General features: G+C 40.3%; 2 protein-coding genes across 2 annotated transcripts; one reads left to right on the top strand and one right to left on the bottom strand.

Moving 5' to 3' along the window:
• Window positions 1-12,236: 12,236 nt before the first annotated feature.
• Window positions 12,237-16,129, bottom strand: LOC117728598 (protein phosphatase 1 regulatory subunit 3E). The gene has a single exon (XM_034529301.1). It carries the CDS (start codon window positions 15,784-15,786, stop codon window positions 14,863-14,865), a length of 924 nt encoding a protein of 307 aa, XP_034385192.1. The 5' UTR covers window positions 15,787-16,129; the 3' UTR covers window positions 12,237-14,862.
• A 22-nt stretch (window positions 16,130-16,151) lies between these two features.
• On the top strand, window positions 16,152-19,264 carry si:ch73-103b9.2 (uncharacterized protein LOC100150067 homolog). Its single transcript, XM_034529300.1, has 4 exons — window positions 16,152-16,263; window positions 16,481-16,647; window positions 16,756-16,975; window positions 17,331-19,264. Exons 3-4 carry the CDS (start codon window positions 16,781-16,783, stop codon window positions 18,156-18,158), a joined length of 1,023 nt encoding a protein of 340 aa, XP_034385191.1. The 5' UTR covers window positions 16,152-16,263; window positions 16,481-16,647; window positions 16,756-16,780; the 3' UTR covers window positions 18,159-19,264.
• Window positions 19,265-19,370: the final 106 nt, after the last annotated feature.

Raw genomic sequence — 19,370 nt, forward strand, 5'->3', positions numbered from 1 at the left:
GCATGATAATTAGTAAGGGGGGGGGGGGGGTTTGCTGTCCTGGCTCCTCAATGGTGAGCTCCCCGCTGACATCAGGACAGCAGGAAGTCTCTACAGCTTCCATCGGAAACTAAAAACACATCTTTTCAGACTATACCTTGAATAAAAAATTATTAGCACTTCAGTGGCACTTGAATGGAACTTGCTTACGGTATTTCTGTAGTTTGGCTTTCTTGAAGAAATGTTACTTTCTTGATTCTTATTGTTCTGAGTTTGTACTCATGGTTTAATGCACTTATTGTAAGTCGCTTTGGATAAAAGCGTCAGCTAAATGACATGTAATGTAATGTATTTGAACTGCTATATTTCAGTGGCAAATACTTGTCTAGATTTAATTTGCAAACTACTCCCTCCCAAGACCCTAAATAAACCTAGGAACGTTTGAGTATGTAAGTCTGTAAAATAATAGATTAAAAGAAAAAAGCTTCCGTATTTAATTTGTAAATCAAATTCAGTCATATTACTGTAATACCACTTCCCCTTGTTTTGTTGTGAGTGAAATCACAGCAGCATTTCCAAAATCTTTGTCTTTTTGTCAGGGTGGTCAGAGGTCAGAGAATCCAGAAAGAAATATCTGTTTCTCTATTGGGAAAACTATACCAAAATAGACTAAAGGAAATGTAATAAGTGTGACCTCTGTTACCCTTCTAGAAATAAAAAAGTTGCTTTCCATCCAACATGTTGACAAACAGAGGGCCTGCTCGCTCTGTTCTCTGGGTTGGCTGGATACATAATATAGATGGTCATGCACAATCAATCTGCTCAATTCACTGCCGATGTGAAACACCTTTAAAGAAAAGCTCGTCTGGGCCCTGTTTTGGTACTCTCACAGTATCTGTCTCACTGACTTACTGTCAGGTTGGCAGAGCTGGTGCTGGCCTGCAGACTGGCAGGGCTATTGTTTTCATTTCCCTTGCATTAAATGCCGCCTTGGGATAAATGAGAGGGAAAGCAGGGGAGGAGAGAGGAGAGGAGGGGTGGTTAACCATCTTGGGAGGATCTGTTGCTACTAGACAGTGTGTTTATCATAACAGCTGCTGTCCACAGGGGAAACTTGGCAGGCTACATCAAAGGCTCATTCACAGCCCACCTCTACCATCTGACACACATACACAATCATGCATACAGGCATACACAAAGTCTTCCTCTTCATTGTGCACAATATATATATATTTTAAAAAGGACCCTATAAAAGGCTCATTTTCAGGTTAAAGGAAGTTGTGTTCCAGCCTTTATTACCTAAACTGTTAGCTCTCCGCAGTGAGGGCTTTTTACGATTGTTCTGGTTTTTGTGTAAATGAATTAAAGTTCCATTTGAGTGGCGCCCCTTGTATATGCCAACACATTCTTCGGATTGAGAGCTGAGCTGGCCTCGCTTCAACACATCTCTCTCACAGACTCTTGTTAATAGGGAGCAGTCCTTACAATCCCTCCCCACAAGAGAGGGAGAGAGAGAGAGAGAGAGAGAGAGAGAGAGAGAGGGAGAAGGAGAGGGAGAGGGAGAGGGAGAAGGAGAGAGAGAGAGAGAGAGAGAGAGAGGGAGAGGGAGAGGGAGAGGGGTAGCCAATGAGAGTATTTTTATGCAGACTTTTTTACCAGAACCCTCAAAGGCTTAGAGGATGAGGTTACAATTTATTTCCTTGTTAAGTCTCCCCCTGCTCTGTGAGATGAACACACGCATGCCACTCTGCTGCCATCATGGGGCTGAAAAAATCCACTTCAGTCAATTCTTAAATAGATATCAGTTATATTTCTTGAAGGACATTTTTGATTTTGGGAAGGTTTGGCATTTTTTCCCATTTTAGTCGGAGTCAGATACACATGGATGCCTTTTTTATATATCTGAATCCAGTTTGATGATGAGATTAGTGTGTAGCTTAATTAATTAATGGTGAAGTACATGAGCTCTGCACGCCAACCTTTCTACCTAGGACTATTTACCTCTTTGATTAAGAGTATATTGAGAGTGGACACACTGAGGAAAATAGCATGTGCTTACTTCATCGATACATATTTAAATGCCACAGACTTGATCCCGCCCACAGTGATATTGTTTTAGACAAGTAGACAAACAGCAAAGAGAGAAAAGGAGAAGAAAAACATTAGTAATGGTTTGGGCATATACATGCTGGTCTCTGATTACATAAAGCCACTGCAGCAAGCATCAAGCTGCCTGTTGTTCAGTCAACACAACGACGCTGAGATGAGACAGAGCAGCAGCAACTCACCTTCTGGATGTTTTAGACAATGTTCATCAGAAGCAGGTTTCAGTAAAGTGAAAGGAATTACCGTTGTGTTAGATGAGAATAACCATAAAGTAAAGGCAGTGGGTCATGGAAACAGACCTTTTTGAAATTGTGGGTGTCTGTAATTTATGTTTAAGTTAAGTTAACCATTCACTGTTTCTATAAGTATCTTTTCAACTTGTGCACTGCCCAACATTATAAGTTACTTTAAAATAAAATATTTAGTTTTCTTTACAGTGTATTTCTACATTATTAATTATTATTAACATATTCATTTAGCCATAAACACATTTTCTTTTGAGATGCGGTAATTGATTTTCGCTACTTTGGTGCACAATAACTCCTCAATAAAATCTGACATAAACATTATAAAGTTGATATTGTCAATAGCCTTTTTACATTAATAGTGAGGTTTGAATAACCACACATCCTCCAGATGTAGTTTTGATTTTGCAGATTTACCCTATTAATAGGAATATGTTTGGCTGGAACACACTGTACACCAATATCCATGCTATCAAAGACTGTCTTGTTAATGAGGTCAGAATGATAATGTGTCTTTATTTAATCATACTGTAGCTACACAAGCTATACACACACACACACACACACACACACACACACACACACACACACACACGCACACACACACACACACTCTTCTGTGTTTGTTTCAAACAGAATGCAGAATTCCAACACAATCCTACTTCAAACCACCTCCATGGGTATACCCATCAAGGCAATGTTTCTGTCCATAACTATACATCTGGCGATCTTACAAGAGGTAAATATGTGTCCACAATGTTGTATACAAATGTTCATATCCTCGCAAGGAACTTTATGAAATGTACATGTATAGTACAATTCTAGTCTCAGTTTCAAGACCTCAGGCACATCCTGGATTATTTGCAAGATGCAAGAGACATTTCTAAGGAAATTAGATCGTTTTGAAATAAGGCAATAGTGAAATACAGGTTAGAGAAGCTTGTGACTGAAAAGGTGCCAATTCAATCCCTTGGTGCATGAATTGAAAGAGCAGTACCCACCTTGAGCAAGGCACAAGGTGGGTACAAGGTCACACTGCGCGTACTCGTCAGCATTGCTCTAAGTGAAACTGGACAAGTAACATTTAAAACACATTCAGACCACTGACCACATTTCATGAAAATAAAGTCACAATTTATACTCTTGAACTAATTTAGTTGAAGAGAGCAGTCCATTCAGAGAACGTATAATGTAGTCCAAAGAAAAATCCCAAAGAAAACACAAAGGCATGAGAAGACATCTATCAGTATGTTCGGCTAAGTAAATAAAGGTATTATTCTAAGATGATAAGCGATATTTCTGTATTTGCAGTTAACAATTTCTCTGTCTTCTCCATATTATGTTTAATGCAATTCAGATCTGTGCCATGATTAGAGAAAACGATTATTGTTTTTACTAAAGCTCTTTTGGATGTTGCATGTAGTTTGTTTTGCTTGTTTTTACCTGGTAGACCCTTAAACCCTCATTCCTCTGAGCCGCTACAAAGTGAAACAACAATAACTGATGTGTTTCTATTTCTAGTGACGGGCATGCCTAACAAACAAGGTTCAGGAGACGAATCATGATGTCTGACACACACACACACACTCTCACACACACACACACACACACACACACACACACACACACACACACACACACATATACAATATAAAGGGTAATGTTATGCAGTCACCCACTGTGGATAAATATGTATTACATAGTTTCCACTGTGTTGTATTCAATCTTTCATGACTGTGGAGCGGTTTTTGCCCATAGCACACACAAATTACCCAACATCAGTTTACTCAATTGATTTGTCACGACAGGAAGGAGCAACCTTTCAAAAGCTGGTATACGGTACAATGAAAAAATAACCATAATTTGTTACTTTTTAAATGACTAAATAAGCTCTGCTGCGAGGGAAACTGGAATCATAGACAGCTAGACACCACATTTACAAATGTAAAATTATATGAAATGAATGCTACGAACTCTCATCTTCATTTTCTTTCCATTGAATGAATATATAAATAATAAGCAGCCCAGTTGTGACCACTGAATATAATAACATATTGGCAAGCTGCTACTTAATGACCTGAGACTGCACTTATACCAAGTCGCAACCTCGGTTTGTTCCTCATGTGTATGTGTTACAATTAAACATGAATGCAAATGATCCTGTTACCACATGTTAAAACCCCAAATACTGTATAACTCTCATCCAACCCTTTGGGGATTGTTATCAACACATAAACATACAAACACACACACACACACACACACTTACTAAGCCAAGTCTGGAGTACATCAAGACGAAGACAGAGCACACTGACGTCAGTGCAGCAGTGCTTTTCAACTTGCTGCCACATGTCATCTTTTTTCAGTCTGTCAAGTTTGAATGAGGTAATTAATACCTCATAAAATCATAAGCTCTTTCACTCATCTCCTGCCAAAAACCTCTTCCTCGTGGCACGGAAGTTAGCAGAGATTTCTCAACTTTTTTGTTTGTATTAACCTTTCTACTGCTATCTGTAATTACAAGAAGAGAGGTCCGCCAGTGTGATGATTCTGCCAATATGACCACGTAATATATATTCACCTGACACAGGATTTGGAAGTCTGGGCTCTCCCCTACAATGTTGTAGTAGCTCACAATGGAAACAGTCAAGTCTTTGGAGAAATAAAAGCCAATGAGTGAGATGGAGAGGAGCACACCTGGTGAATAACAAGAGCAGTGAACTTGCTGTTGCTGATGGGCACATACACATGTGTGCATGTCTGTGAAATTTGTTTTCTGTGTGTTTCTGTGTGTGCATGTAGTTTGAAATACAGGAGCCTGCAAAGAAGGTAATCATTTATAAAACATACACAAGATCAAAGTTCTGAAAGTATGAGTTTTATTTGGCCTGCACTTGATGGTGAAAGTGATTATGGTGACACACTGACAGTAGAAAATAGTCCAGATGGAGGGTGAGAGGGTGAGAGGGTGAGAGGGTGAGAGGGTGAGAGAGTGCTGTCCTTCAGGCAGATGGAGGCAGTGATGCTGTTTCTGAAGACTGGGCCCCAGAGACAGGGTTGCATATTCTGGGCTTTGTTTGAAGTCTGAACCTTGATGTTTCTCTGCAGCGCATGAAGATTAGACAGACAATATTGCTTTAACACGTTTGCACAGAAGAGGGCAGCAGAGAGTGAGCTCCAAACCTTAGGAGTAAAAGTCACCATGTGCAGAGTCTCAGTGCACACATGCATGACGCACATTGGGTAGTTCATCACACAGAAACACTTTCTCTTACACGTGTGCATGTGCTTAAATAACCCCATCTTTAGCACACGTCAGGACTGTGAAGTATGTGAGTGTGTGTGTGTGTGTGTGTGTATGTGTGTATATATATATATATATATATATATATATATATATATATATATATATATATATATATATATATATATATATATATATATATTACATTACATTACATGTCATTTAGCTGATATATATATATATATTTATATATATATATATAAAGACCTATGCTATATATATATACATATAAATATATATATGTATATGTATATATATATATATATATATATATATATATAATGCCGAAGTCTTTTCAGAATACAAGTGTATAATGAGGCTGTAACAGGACAAACTGCAAAAACAGCATGCTAAGAGAGAAAGACATGATAAAATAAAATGAAAAAATAGAATGTTAAATCAAAATGTTAAGTTCCTTTTTATTTAAACAATCACATTTACTGTAAAATATGTAAAGTTATTAAAATGTTTGATTTTGTTACCTGCAAAAAGTAAGGTGCCATAATTCGTAGTAGACACATGCACCTACAGTATGCCCAGGCACACTCCTGCACCCATGGGTGGATGTTCATGAGTGTGGAGTGTGCGTCAGCGCCTGAGCAAAGGAAGAACACGTCCAGTCACACATTCGCTCCATGTGACCTGCACGGTCTGTCGGAGAGTCAGTGACACCAGAGAGTGCTTGGGGATAGAAGCTAGCCACACAGAGAGGTGTGTGAGAGTGCAACAACATCATTATTTTATGAGACCTGTTGTGAGTGATCTCCACCCAAAGGCAACTTATAGAGATACAGCCACCAGGGTGAACATTATACGATTCAGGTTACCAGAGGGCAACCTAAATATACACACAGTGCAACCCCCCCCCCAACACACACAGAGATGTGTATGCATAAATAAACTGCCAGTAATTTCATGTTCATGCATGACCGCTTCTTTGTGCCTGATACATCGCCGCTCATCTGCAGGAAGAGACATCCCCTAACAAGCTAACAAATATTTGAACTGACAGCAGTCACGTTTTGCTGAATCACTCACACGCCCTGTCCTGCTCCTTAACAGCAGACAGGGTTTTTTTGTGGAAATGAAGGCGGGGCCGAGAGTCAGTGATGTCATTCCTGGTGACAAATGGCCCATGGCACCTCACCAGGGGAGACAACAGTGAGAAGGGAGGATTGGGGCGCTAAAGTCAACCCATTGAGCATATTCAGGGACACACAGTTAGCGTCTGGCATCTTTGGCTCCTGTTGCAGACACACCAGACTAATTGATCCTGTCTTTGTATTGATGAATATCCTTACGGGTGACCTCCATTTGCTGCTGAGGGTTTTCTCTCTTTCTCTTTCTCTGGTGGGCCCCTATCACTCACAGGCAGCAGTGTTGCTTGTTTATACCTGCATGGTAGACCATATCACTGTGCACCAGGTCCATAAATAACCAGTTATATGTGTTTGGTTTGAAAGACCTTGACTGGCCTACACAGAGCCCTGTCCTTAACCCCATCCAACACCTTCAGAATGAGCACTGAATGTGAGCCAGACCGTATCGCTCAACATCACTGATGCTCCATGCAGCCAGGTTCTTGTCGAAGGCCTTCCCAGGACGTTGCTATGGTAGCATATTAATTGAAAAGAGATGTTCAACAATTTTGGTTCTGTGCTTACAGGTATTTCATTGTTCTGGCCATGTACTTGTATCTGTAACCTGGCCACTGTGTCAAATCTGCATCTGTCACCAGCATTTCCCAGAACTATTGGCTGAAGCCTAAATCCTTCCCATGTCCTCAATAAGTCACCTCTCTCTGAGTGCCATTTTTAGTGCTAGTGGCAGACCTGTCAGCTGGGAACTGATGCTAAATGTTCTGCTGATGATCTCCTCCCACCACATGGTCCTCCAGTATACATTCACTTGAATGTTTGCATTCATATAAATGCCTACCAAGTTGGTCTTTCCACCTGTGTGTGCAGAGTGACATGATGCAGAGCTGATGAGGTGTGGAAACAGTCCGGTTCAATAGATTATTTATGAGCCTCTGGCCAAGAGTTATTCTGCCAGTTGCAATAATGTACTGTGTCTACAGTGGTCTGAATGCTCATTTTGTTATTGGAATACCAGATACAGTCCAGAAGGACATTGAGATAGAGGAGGGACAGTAAAGAGAAGAGAGAAATAGACATTTTATTAGCATCAGCAAATGAAAGTTGAAAACCGATAAGAAACTGAATTGCATTCAAAATCACTTTAGTGTCGCGTTAATATGAACATTTAAAAATGAGGAGTAATGCTGATGTAATCCTATAGTTTCATTCAGAGTAGCAATAACTAATGCAGTAACTACTGCGGAGGCCTGGTATAATAGGTTTAGAAGGAGACACTTAACAGTCATTGATGAGTGGATTCACAGTTCTTACAATCGACAGGAATACTTCTTCAGGATATGTATAAATTAATTTAAGTTCTTCAATGTCAGACGTGTTCCCTTTGCTGCATGTAAAGTGTCTATTTTGTAAACCTTGCAATAACTGTTTTGTTTTGTCTTCACAGCAGAAACAAGTTGTGAAGACATCATCACTTTTCAAATTATATGGCAAACTTGTTAGCAGAGAGTAACTTGTTTATACATCCAGCTGTTACAGAGCAACATTATCATTCATACCTGATGAATGTAGGTCCAATATTCAATGCTTCAGTGTTGGTCTCTCAACTCTTGAGGTAAATATCTGGGTCTTTAGCTACTAAATGCTCCACTATGTTCATCAGCTAGTCGTTAACTGTGCCTCTCTGCTGTTTGGTGCTGAGCAGGTTGTGCACAGTGGGGCTTCAGAGCATTTCCACTGCCTGCTACAGCTGAAAAACCAAAACAATAAGGTTGTAAGGCTGTAAATAAGAAAGGCTGGACAGCAAAACAATGAGCCAAAGTTTGCTATGAGGCACATTCTCTTTGATTCTGATTCTCTTATTGTCTCTTCGAGAAGTAGGACCCACCTATTCTGTGCAATTTTCAAACATTGCCGGAACATTAAGAAAATGTCTATAGCGTGAGCATAGAACAGCAGTAACTACACATGGGTCAATTCTTTGTTTTTAAGTAGTCAGTCTTGTTATAAATGACAACGCTTATCAGACTTAAGTGTAGTATGCAGATTTGGCACATTGCCATTGTTTTGCTGCGATTTCCTTTACCAGGTCTAAATATAGTGTGTGGGAAACAAATCCTCTTACTGGCTCACAAACAGGCCTCTTCAAGATAGGGAAAGGTTCCCACGCATACAGGGTATATACACTGTAGTAGGATTTTTGTTTTTTGGGTTGTTTTTTGTGTGTGTGAGTGTGCTCATGTTAGTTTATTTGTCTATCTTTACCCAAAAAAGCAGATATGTAGTACAACTGACTGTTTATGGTTGACCTAATAATATGGTTTCACATGAATGGGACAAAAGTTAAACCTGCATCTGCTTCAGTCTCCTGGCCACCTCCATCAATATTTCACAATGTACACTGAATGTCTTTGTGAACTGTTCGACAACTCTAAAAACAGCATATTAAATCACAACGTGCACAAATGTATTTTGGACATTTCACGTTTTGGCTCACCTGGGCCTTCATAAAGAATTCACACAATTTCAGCAAAAGACATGAAAGTGCATTACTGTTTGGTTGAGGCAACACAATTATGAATACGTACATACAAAATCCAACCTTGAATAAAGCGATACACACTCAGGATCCAATTAGTTAAGACAATAAAAAAAGATTATACTGATAACAAAAAACCTTATGAGAAAGGAATAATCAGTGGGCATAAAAAGATAAGATAATAAATGTGCCGTATAGAGGGAAGAGGATGAGAAAGGTAGGCGGGCAGTTTGACATGGATTCATACTGACTCCTGCCACATCTGATTTTCACCTCTTTGTGAATAAGTGAATGTACATGTATTTAGGAATGAATATGGTTTGAGACAAGGGAGGAAGCTATTTTAACAAGTTCAAGGTTTTGGGGAAAGCAACATGAGTTATGATGATTTACACATTACACATAGATTTGATTTACACATTACACATAGATTTGATTTACACATTACACATAGGAGAACAAAAAGGAAGAATGCACAAGAAACGGTTGCAATCAACGGAACGAGGAAGCCATCTTGGTGCGAGTAGACACACATTTTAAAAGACCATTTATCCAATTAATTATTCAAGTCCAGTGCTCACTGAGACAAGGTTATGGCTGAACTGACTCAGCAGCCCTCCGTGGTGGCTGAGTCAGTGTGCCATGGCCGTATCAATGTCATGGCACATGAATTTTATAAACTAGAAATCATGAAACCTGTGTGCGTCGACTCAACCACATTATTAGAGCCGCAGGACGCAATTCGGATAAGGCGGGAGCAGATGTGATGAAAATGACCCTGTGGTTGCAGTCTAATAAAGCCAGACGCCCAAGGGAGAGAACAATCAGAACGTCATCATCACATGGCTGTTATATAAGCAGCTGTTGGTACACAGACAGTGATAACACAATGTTTCCGGATTACCACAGTGTGGTAATTACACGGACAAGCATACCACATGTGCACTTTGCTGTGTGTATGTATATCCAGTGATTGGAAACACACTCACTGTAAAATGATTAGTTGATGTTCATACAGAATAATTCATGTATTTTACAAGACAATTGTTCTGTCTAATCAAACGGTGCATGTCTTAATTTCCGGTTTCACCACTCAATAACATTGGATATTGTATTCCCTCTGTGTCTGTATTCTGGGTGATTATGTGACTTTCCACTTTGAGCAGCTGAGTAGCTCTAATTATGGAATTAAATTCTAATCTCACAGCAGGTTTTTATTGACCGGCCATATGGATTCACATCGACTGGTGAAAGCATTGAGCTGGCAAGCGGAGCAGCTACAAACTGCCAGGATGCCTTCAACATGACTATAAGTAAACAAGGTTGAACTCAACTTCCTCTGAATGGGGGTCAACACAGCTCTATCCTCACTGACATGAAGATTAAGCAGGATCATATTGCTAATCTGACACAGAAGCGCCCCAATACTACACTGTACACCCACACATGCGCAGACAAAGCTTTAAATGCAGCACACATTCATTGTTAGTTTTGTCTAAATAAAACAACTCTAGTAGCAGGTTTTGTTTTCCATCAGTTAAGACCGCATTATATTACAGTGCCATTATCCGTCATTTAATTTCTATAATTAAGTGTTGAAGGCTTTGTCGGTGGACTCTAGACTGTAGCTTTATTTAATTACATGCCAGGCTTATTATTTCTAATACGTTAATATGCTATTTAAGAAAGAAAGCTGGTATGCTTGTTAGAAGTAGAGATTGTCGATAGATTGTATTTTGACATGTGTTAACCAAAATACTTTAAGCTGATTTGAAGAACAAGCAGCTGCATTATTAAGTCTGTTTACAGTTAAATAGCTGAACAAACTATTAGGGCTTTGAAGACATACTTGCAAAGGTGAAAAAGATAAAACATACTATGTTAAGATCAGCTTTTTAATAAGATATTGTATATGCTGCTTCCCCTGCATTTCTTCCTGCTTCAGACTCCAACCCCTCCCTTCCTTTCCATAAACAGAAGGGGGCGTGTACTTAGACTGTAATCGATTCAAGGACATGGCTATTATGAATGGGGACCAGCAGCAGCCCTTTGAAAATGAAATGCTTTATATATATATATATCATTTCTTATATATATTATTATTATATATATAATATCTTATTTTCTATTATAATAACAGAAACTGGAGTATTGCTAGATTGGATGTAGAGGTAGAGATAACGCTTTGGGAAATAGTGGAGTATTTAGTTTCCATCACAAATTCCTTTATTAACTATTGTTTTTCCAAAATATAGGTTACATAAAAAAACTAAATGGAATAAATAAAGGTATGTTAGACATGCAGACATGGTTCACTGCAAAAGAGAAAATAAAAGACAGCACACAATATAGATTACCACAGTCAAATGACTGCAGATGTTACAACAGAGGGTTGCATAGGATTTACAAAACCAAAAAACTTATTGTGTGGCACTCAATGCAGTGCCATAGAATGGTTATTAATAAGACAAACGTGATTTAGGCTTTTCACAGTGACAGAACAATAAAACAGGACACAGAATGGAAAACATCTTGTTAAGTAGCTATTAACAGAATAGGTCATATATATGGTGACTTTCAACACTGCCCCTTTCCTTGTTCTCACTAAAAGTGCATTAGACCTGCTTTGGCTGAGTCTGCTCAGTATCAGCTACAATCATTAGTCGCTCATAAGCGCATCTGGCATTACCTGTCTTGCCCAGATATGTCCCCCTGTCATTATCCAGAGTCCACGTTTTCATCCATCCGCAATCACAACTTCTTCACAAACAAGCACTGCTCACATTCTGTTACATGTTTCAAGGGGAGATTCTGTGATAAACATCACTTTTGAGAATGATTAGTGGTATTACCAATTTAACAAGCAGATAGTATGATATTGAAGATATATATATATATATATATATATATATATATATATATATATATATATATATATATATATATATATATATGTGTGTGTGTGCTTTAGACTTTTGTTAAATTTGGACTGATACGTTACATTCCAACTTTCCAGGATCATCTGAAGAAAACTTTTCCAATTTATCTCTCAATTTTGCTTTGAAAATGCTTCACAATACACACACCATAGAACAGTAACAGGAAGACATTCAATATGAAACATTAAGACATTTATATACATAGCTATATATCAGTGAGTTATGATGCAAAATGTCATGTATTCATTGAGGTGAAAATCTAATTAGACCAGAAGCCCTTAATTTTCTTCATGGTAGGGATGCACCAATAACAACAGCAGTGTGGGACATACCAGGCTAAAACCTAGCACTGGTATCTTAGTTTCCACATCACGACAAGTTCAATGTTATTTATGTCAAGTAATCTAAGCAATCTCAAACGGTACATTGTTGTCTTAACAGAGTAAATATTGTCAGGACGTGCTAAAATCCCCCAAAAACTATTCTGTGTTGGCAGTGGTGAATTGGTATTGATGCATCTCGTGTCCCCATCAGAAGTCTCAGCCTGGATAGTTCATGTTTTCTGGTATTGCACAGCATGAATGTTTGAAAAAAGTTTAGACAGACCAAGCAGACAATATGCAAATACCCACTGATTTAACAACATAACACACAGTAAGCTCTGTTGTGGCCAGACCTTATATATCCACAGTAACAGGTGAACAAAATGCAGGTATGTGTGTGATAAATGTAGAGAAAGCAAATATAAACTCAATGCTGGCCATCTATCACTTCAGCAAAACTATTCGAACAACATGTCAGATTTAGAGACCAACATTACTGATGGATTCACAGTGGAAGTGCTCCAAAACTAAGTGGTTCCAGGAATCATCACAACCTGATGGCCTCATTAAATGGAGAGCCTCCCTCCGAGGCCAGGATGATGTAAACAAAAGGACAACGTGATGTTCAGATTACAGTTAGAGCACTAGAATTAAAAACATCCTGTTTGTTGTTCATCTTCTTCTGAACTGGAGTCTCAACTTTCTAGATGGCCAAAACAATGTATTATATCATACACTTACAAAAAGCATAATGAATATTTGCATTTCAATTTAAACACAATTTCCTATGACATGCAAGCCTGTTTGCCACAAAGTACATGATCACATATGGTCTGAAGCAGGTTTGGAAGACTGGCCGCCATTGGATTAATTACAAATGTATGGTTAAGCTGTTGTCTAGAAATGGTAGACTGGTTAATAATTATCAATCAAGGGTTATGGTTTGAAAATTAAGTATGAAACATTTCAGTCAGGTGTAAGGAGCAGCACTATTCTTGCACAATGGGACTGAGGATATTATCATGTACTTTTACAGCCAGTTAAACACATTCATCTGTGTAATAGCTACTTTGTCAGAAACACTGCATGAAAAACAGTTACACGGTGCAATCGACACTATAAATGAATACACATTGCGTTTTGAATGTATCCGTTAGAAAATAATTACTGTGAAAATAACATCTGTTTCATGATAATCAACCTGAAGAAGAAGAGTCTGCATGTAATCTGAGGTAAATTGAACCTGTCAAACATTGCTACTAAATGTATTTTCCTTGGTGGGACAGCAACCCTGCTCAAGTGGTTGCTTCCTATCACAGTGCTATGAGAGTGTGGAAGCCCATGAGTTATACACTTTATGATTTGATGAATGATGCAGTTACAAATAAGCTGTTGATTTTCCTCGAGAAAATGTTTCCATTGCCTTTGACCTTTGGTTGGGGACCCTTGACTTTTGAATTTGGCAAAGTATTAAAATATTTTTTGCAATAATTCAGCAAAGAAATATACAATGTGTGTTGAATAGGTGCAAATATATGACTGGTTTATGACAAACTATTGTGTTGAGACACTAATTCACAGTGCCTGTATGCTTTATTTTTAAAGTTTAAGGATGATAGCCATCAAATGCATTTAGTCTAGTCAAGCCTAATGAAGAACAAACTGTATTCAAAATATTCACTGCACAACGTTCAAAATCAAGGCTTTAAATAAGGCATTTTCAATGGCATGACTGGGACTTACTTTTTTTAATATAATATAAAATAACCTGCCAAATATTTCTGTACGTCAACTCAATAAGACAATGTGTGTATGTTACTCCCAGCCTGCAGGAGACTATTATGAATATGATACTGGGTTCGATGCGTTCTGCTTCCCTTCAAGACAATATATTTGCACGCATGCAAAACAAACTGATAAATTAAACATCTCCGTCTCACCAAATCATTGTACAGCATCTCCTGAAAGGAACAGTGATGCCCAAAGTCGGCATTGGTCGGCAAGTTTCCCGTGACACGTGTTTCTACATTACATAACGGGACCGTGCCCTCCCAAAGGGCACCACGCTGCACAGAGAGCCCTGACATCAAGGCAAATTATCCAACAGGATCCCTCTCCAGGCACCCACTGTAGTCTTCGACCCTACATCTGTTTCAACAGCGGGGCAAATATTTGAATTATTATGGCAAATTATGTTCACTGTCACAGCTCTGTGTGTAGCTGGCAATGGCAGAAAATGAAAATACAGACATACTTTTAGATACCCGGGAATCAGTTACGCACAAATTACGCACGCAGCGTGTCACAGCAGACGACAAGCACGACGAAGCTCAGATAAAGTGAATCCATCCATTCTCCCATTCCCGCGGGGGCGACATCTTGAACCGGTTACGCCGCACTTTGTAGTTGTTCCCTTTATTATTGTCCCAGAACTCTTTCCCACCGACACAGTATTTAATTGCAAACTGAAATGTTCCTCCGTTGTCGAGGTAAGTGGGCATGACTATCTTGAAAGAGAACTTATCAGTGTCACCAGCACTTGAGTCAGGAACATAGGACGCCAGGCTGTCCATAAATGTTATCCAGTTGTTCAGAGAATACCGCAAAGAAACGCTCTTTTCGAAAGCCAGATTCAACACACGCACGAACCCGGAGAGGCAGAATTCGTCCACCACAACGGTCTCTAACATGACTTTCACCTCCCTCACTTTCTGCTCGAAGCCGGGTAGCGTGCCTGGGTTGGTGAACTGCAACTCCATGAACACAGACTGCGCAGGGGCACGTGGAAACTTTGTGTCCAAATGATTAAGGTGGAGGTGTCCTTTGGGTAGTTTGGCCAATATGCGCTCCGGCACCTCTGGCTCATCTGCATCATTGAAGTGCTTCACTGAAATGAGCTCCAGGCCCAGAGAGTCGGCGAAACGGACCTTTTTCTGACTGCTTGGACTTCTGCTGCGAGATATCTCTAACTGTGCTCGCTCTGTTGGTGTGGGCAGCGACTTGCACCTACGACGCAGATTTGGACTCTGTGGCGGCTTCAGGAAGATCTCTCTGCCCCGTGGTCTCTCCTCCACCACGGGGCTCTCGGTGTTTTCACAGGGACTGCTAATCATATCGAAATCGTCCCCATCCTCAAGCCGCGGGTTTGCCGCTGCCAGGCTTCCGAACAGTCCGGCTATGCAGCTGTAGTTCCTCGGCAGGCAATTCTTTGGAGGCAACATGACCACGACTGGATGCACAGGCTCAGCTTCCATAAAATGCAGCACTGCAGAGCCGAGGTGGTCGTGATGGGAAAGACCAGCGCGTCGTCAGGTGCCAGTGTCTTCCTCGCGGATAGGTGCTGCGGCTGCGTCAGAGGTTGACACGGTGCAGCTCTGGACCAATACACCAAGCCGTTGTTTTCTCCTGTAGATCGTGTAGGTCGCTTTAAATTTCGGTGTGTGAAAAATATATCACACTGTCTAAAAATAAAAAGAGAAAAAAACTGTCCTATCGGTAGCGACCATTGCTGGTTTTCATTTCCATGTGATGAACACGCACTGTTCTCTCACAGCTGACGAGTGTGACGCGTACTGATGCTCTACGTGCAGCACTGAACGTTGCAACACACCAAAATGGTGTCCTCCTTCACAAGTGACACACCGGTTAACTTCCTCTATTTCACATTGTGGCATGGCCCTCGGTCTGTTGTCACCAGGAAATAAATGACTGACTGTATTGTCTGTAATGTGGTAAAACAACTCGATTTATTGAAGTCTCTCATGTATTCTGTTGTACTGTATTATATTCTACTGATATATGCACTACAGGATTACCAGGGGGTACCGTGTCAATTAAGACGCATTGCATAATACAGAGATGTAATAATTCAGTTGGAGCAGACTGAGCTCGAGCAGCAGCGCATTCGGCCCTCCCTCTTTTCACACACGTCACATCTTCCCCGTGCAGCCTCTACGGGTTGCTGTGGCGACGGCGTTGCAGTCTCTCAAGGCATTCTTCTATACTTCGGTTTGGGGAAACTGCCGACCGGAAAGACAACTCAGCACGATGGGTCGTTGTTTGTGAATGGTGCTTTCAGATGTGGGAATGGAGACCAAACCCATTTCTAACCTTTGGTGAGTAAAGATTGGTGGTTTCTAACGTTTAAAACAACACAATGTGACTTAACAATGTATATGTCTTACAGGTTAGTGCGGTATATTATGTTTCTCTTCTTCTTCTAGATATCACCATGGAGCTAATTACATAATGGCGACATTGAAAGAAGTGGATCATACAGCTGTGGATGGATCAGAAGAGCAGCTGCCAACACAGGAGGAAGCAGTTTGGGAGCAGACACCAGAGAGGAGACATGTTGATGTCCTTCTAGATTTGAGTGAGGAGGACTTCATGAAAGAGCTGGAGCCACACAAGTATCACTGTTACTCTGGTTGGGAAGAAGCTGTAAGTGAATAAATATCTTCTTACAGCAAACCTTGCCTTAATCTGATGAAGGGAAGTAGGTTGTACCAACAATGCATGTTCAATTCAATTCAATTCAGTTTATTTTGTATAGCCCAATGTTCATTATAGTGTCTTCCATCACTGTTTGGAGTCAGCGGCAAAATCATTTAAAAATAAGAACAAATCTAAAACATATGTCTGAATAATTATATTTCCACACTTAAAGTATTTTGCCCTGATATCGGTCTGACCTACCAATATTAGCATAATTTTAACATCCATCCGGCTCAATAAGTAATTATGTGGATGCATTTTCTCTTTAAACATATTAACATCATATTTGTTTTGAAAACAGGTTCATGGTTGGGCCAGAGTTTCTCCACTGAGCTGCATACTTTTGACTCAGAAGGGGGACAAGAAATCAAAGCCGGCTGACAACCCGACTGCCTTGCCTGCTGACCCAACACTCCCCGATGCGAACGGCTCGACCAGCATGGCAGAGCACCGCTGTGAGTCTCGTGTGGGCCTACAGAACAACTTGAAGAAATCCATCCCATTAAACCAGCATACACGATCGGTGGCAGCTATGCAGAAAGATGGTTCAGAATGGTCTGTCCTGAATTCAATGCAGAAAACCACTTCAAAACCTCTACTCAGAGAAAAGCTAGAGAAGGAAGGGACGTGTTTGCAGCCTCACCATCTCCCCTCAAGATACTCGGCCAACAGAGCCACTCAGACTCAGAAACACAGGTGTACGGTGGTTCCTATTCAAAACTTCACCTTTTTACCACCAATTATATCGCCATCCCTGAATCCTCAGAGAGTCGGTGGCCAGCTCTGCAGTGGCAAGAAGGCTCAAGAAGGAGAAACCACAGAGGAAAACAATTTCATCTTCGATGCGAAGAGCGGGACCAGAGGATCTAGAGTGGACCATATTGCCAACCCAGAGCTGCCCACTTACTCTGCAGTCCTGACCTCCAAGTACTGGACGTGTCCGCACAACCCCCACTTGTTCTCTGCTGTGAGTGTTTCTATACCCGAGAGGTATCATGTACCTGTGTCTTCCAAACCTGACACAGTGCACCGCACAAGCTACTCAGCGGCCAGGAGCCTCACGCAGGCCCTCCTCTCCAGCACTGCCTCAGGCGCCCATTTGTACCCAAGCAAGACTGTGTGTTTGTAGTATGCAATCATTTGAACTTCTCCGGTTCAACAAAGTAAAAACAACCTGTTTTATCTTTGTTTTTAATCGCGAATGCCTCAGACTCACCACATTTTACAATGTATCCATTAAATTAGTTGAAGGAATAAATCAAGGCATGAGACATGTTCAGAGTAACTAACCGCTAAAGAGGTCATTTCTTTAGTTTGGCATATTTCAGAACATACTAACCATAACAGTTAAGTGAACAGATCATTGCATGTGAAGCTATAGTGTCCTTTGCGCCTTTGTTTTTTCTGACCAGTTCCCACAAGTGCTTTTTCAACTGTTCTAGTTACCTAGCAACAGGGCAGCTACCTCATAAGAAACATGACAGTGCGCCTGCCTCACACTTTCTACCATTTAAACCACAGCCCCGAGCTACAGAGCTGCAAGAACGTACGTGTTGCATTGTAGCCTGTGACTCTACGTGATAATGGCATAAACTGTTGCCAAACTACTGCTTCTGCTCTGTCAAATGTTATTGTATCCAACTTAATAAAGTAGGTGATTCCTGATGATTGTGAGGGTTCTCTGATATCCAATGTACAAGGCTATCAGAGCAACATTATGCCGAGATCCTGAATACTGTTTGTCATGTTGGTCTCTAAAGGCCAGCTAACATTATTTACAACTGGTACATTGCTTTGTTTACATTAGGATGATCTTGTTACATTGCTTTATTTTTTATTTTTTTATACCTCTGTTGTTGAGCTGCCCTTATTAAATGATCTGTTTAGTGGGATTGTTCTATATTTAAAAGAGCTGTGTGACGGTAAAAATATGTGTTGTTTTGTGAACTGGTTCAAGGGCAGAGCAATAGGGAGGATGGGGAGGAGGACAGATGGCCATATGCCTTATCGAAAACCAATACACTCTGTTCTTTGTTCTTCTCAATTCTTATCCAAGACATTCACACGGTTTCTTCGTTTGTCGTCATAGTGGGCCCTGGAGGGGGGTGCATGTGCTTGTATAAATCACGATGTAATACAATGTATGAATCAAGAGATTTCGGCAGCTCACTGAGATACGTGGCTGTTGAACCCTTTTCCCAGCTTGCAAGCTTGAATAAACGGAAAGACAACTTTGATTCCTTCGGAGACTCTGTTTGTTGCAATTGAATATTTTAACCACAACTCTCCACCTGATCAAACATAGAAATCTTCCACCACAGCTGTCACCTAAACCTAATTA

This window comes from Cyclopterus lumpus, chromosome 3 (genome assembly GCF_009769545.1).
Source record: "Cyclopterus lumpus isolate fCycLum1 chromosome 3, fCycLum1.pri, whole genome shotgun sequence".
Classification (NCBI taxonomy): domain Eukaryota; kingdom Metazoa; phylum Chordata; class Actinopteri; order Perciformes; family Cyclopteridae; genus Cyclopterus; species Cyclopterus lumpus.

Excerpts from the sequence above, each read along its gene's own strand:
- si:ch73-103b9.2 (XM_034529300.1), top strand. The coding sequence starts at position 16,781 with ATGGCGACATTGAAAGAAGTGGATCATACAGCTGTGGATGGATCAGAA. Across the intron at positions 16,976-17,330 it reads ACTCTGGTTGGGAAGAAGCT|GTTCATGGTTGGGCCAGAGT; the intron begins GTAAGTGAATAA and ends TTTTGAAAACAG.
- LOC117728598 (XM_034529301.1), bottom strand. The coding sequence starts at position 15,786 with ATGGAAGCTGAGCCTGTGCATCCAGTCGTGGTCATGTTGCCTCCAAAG.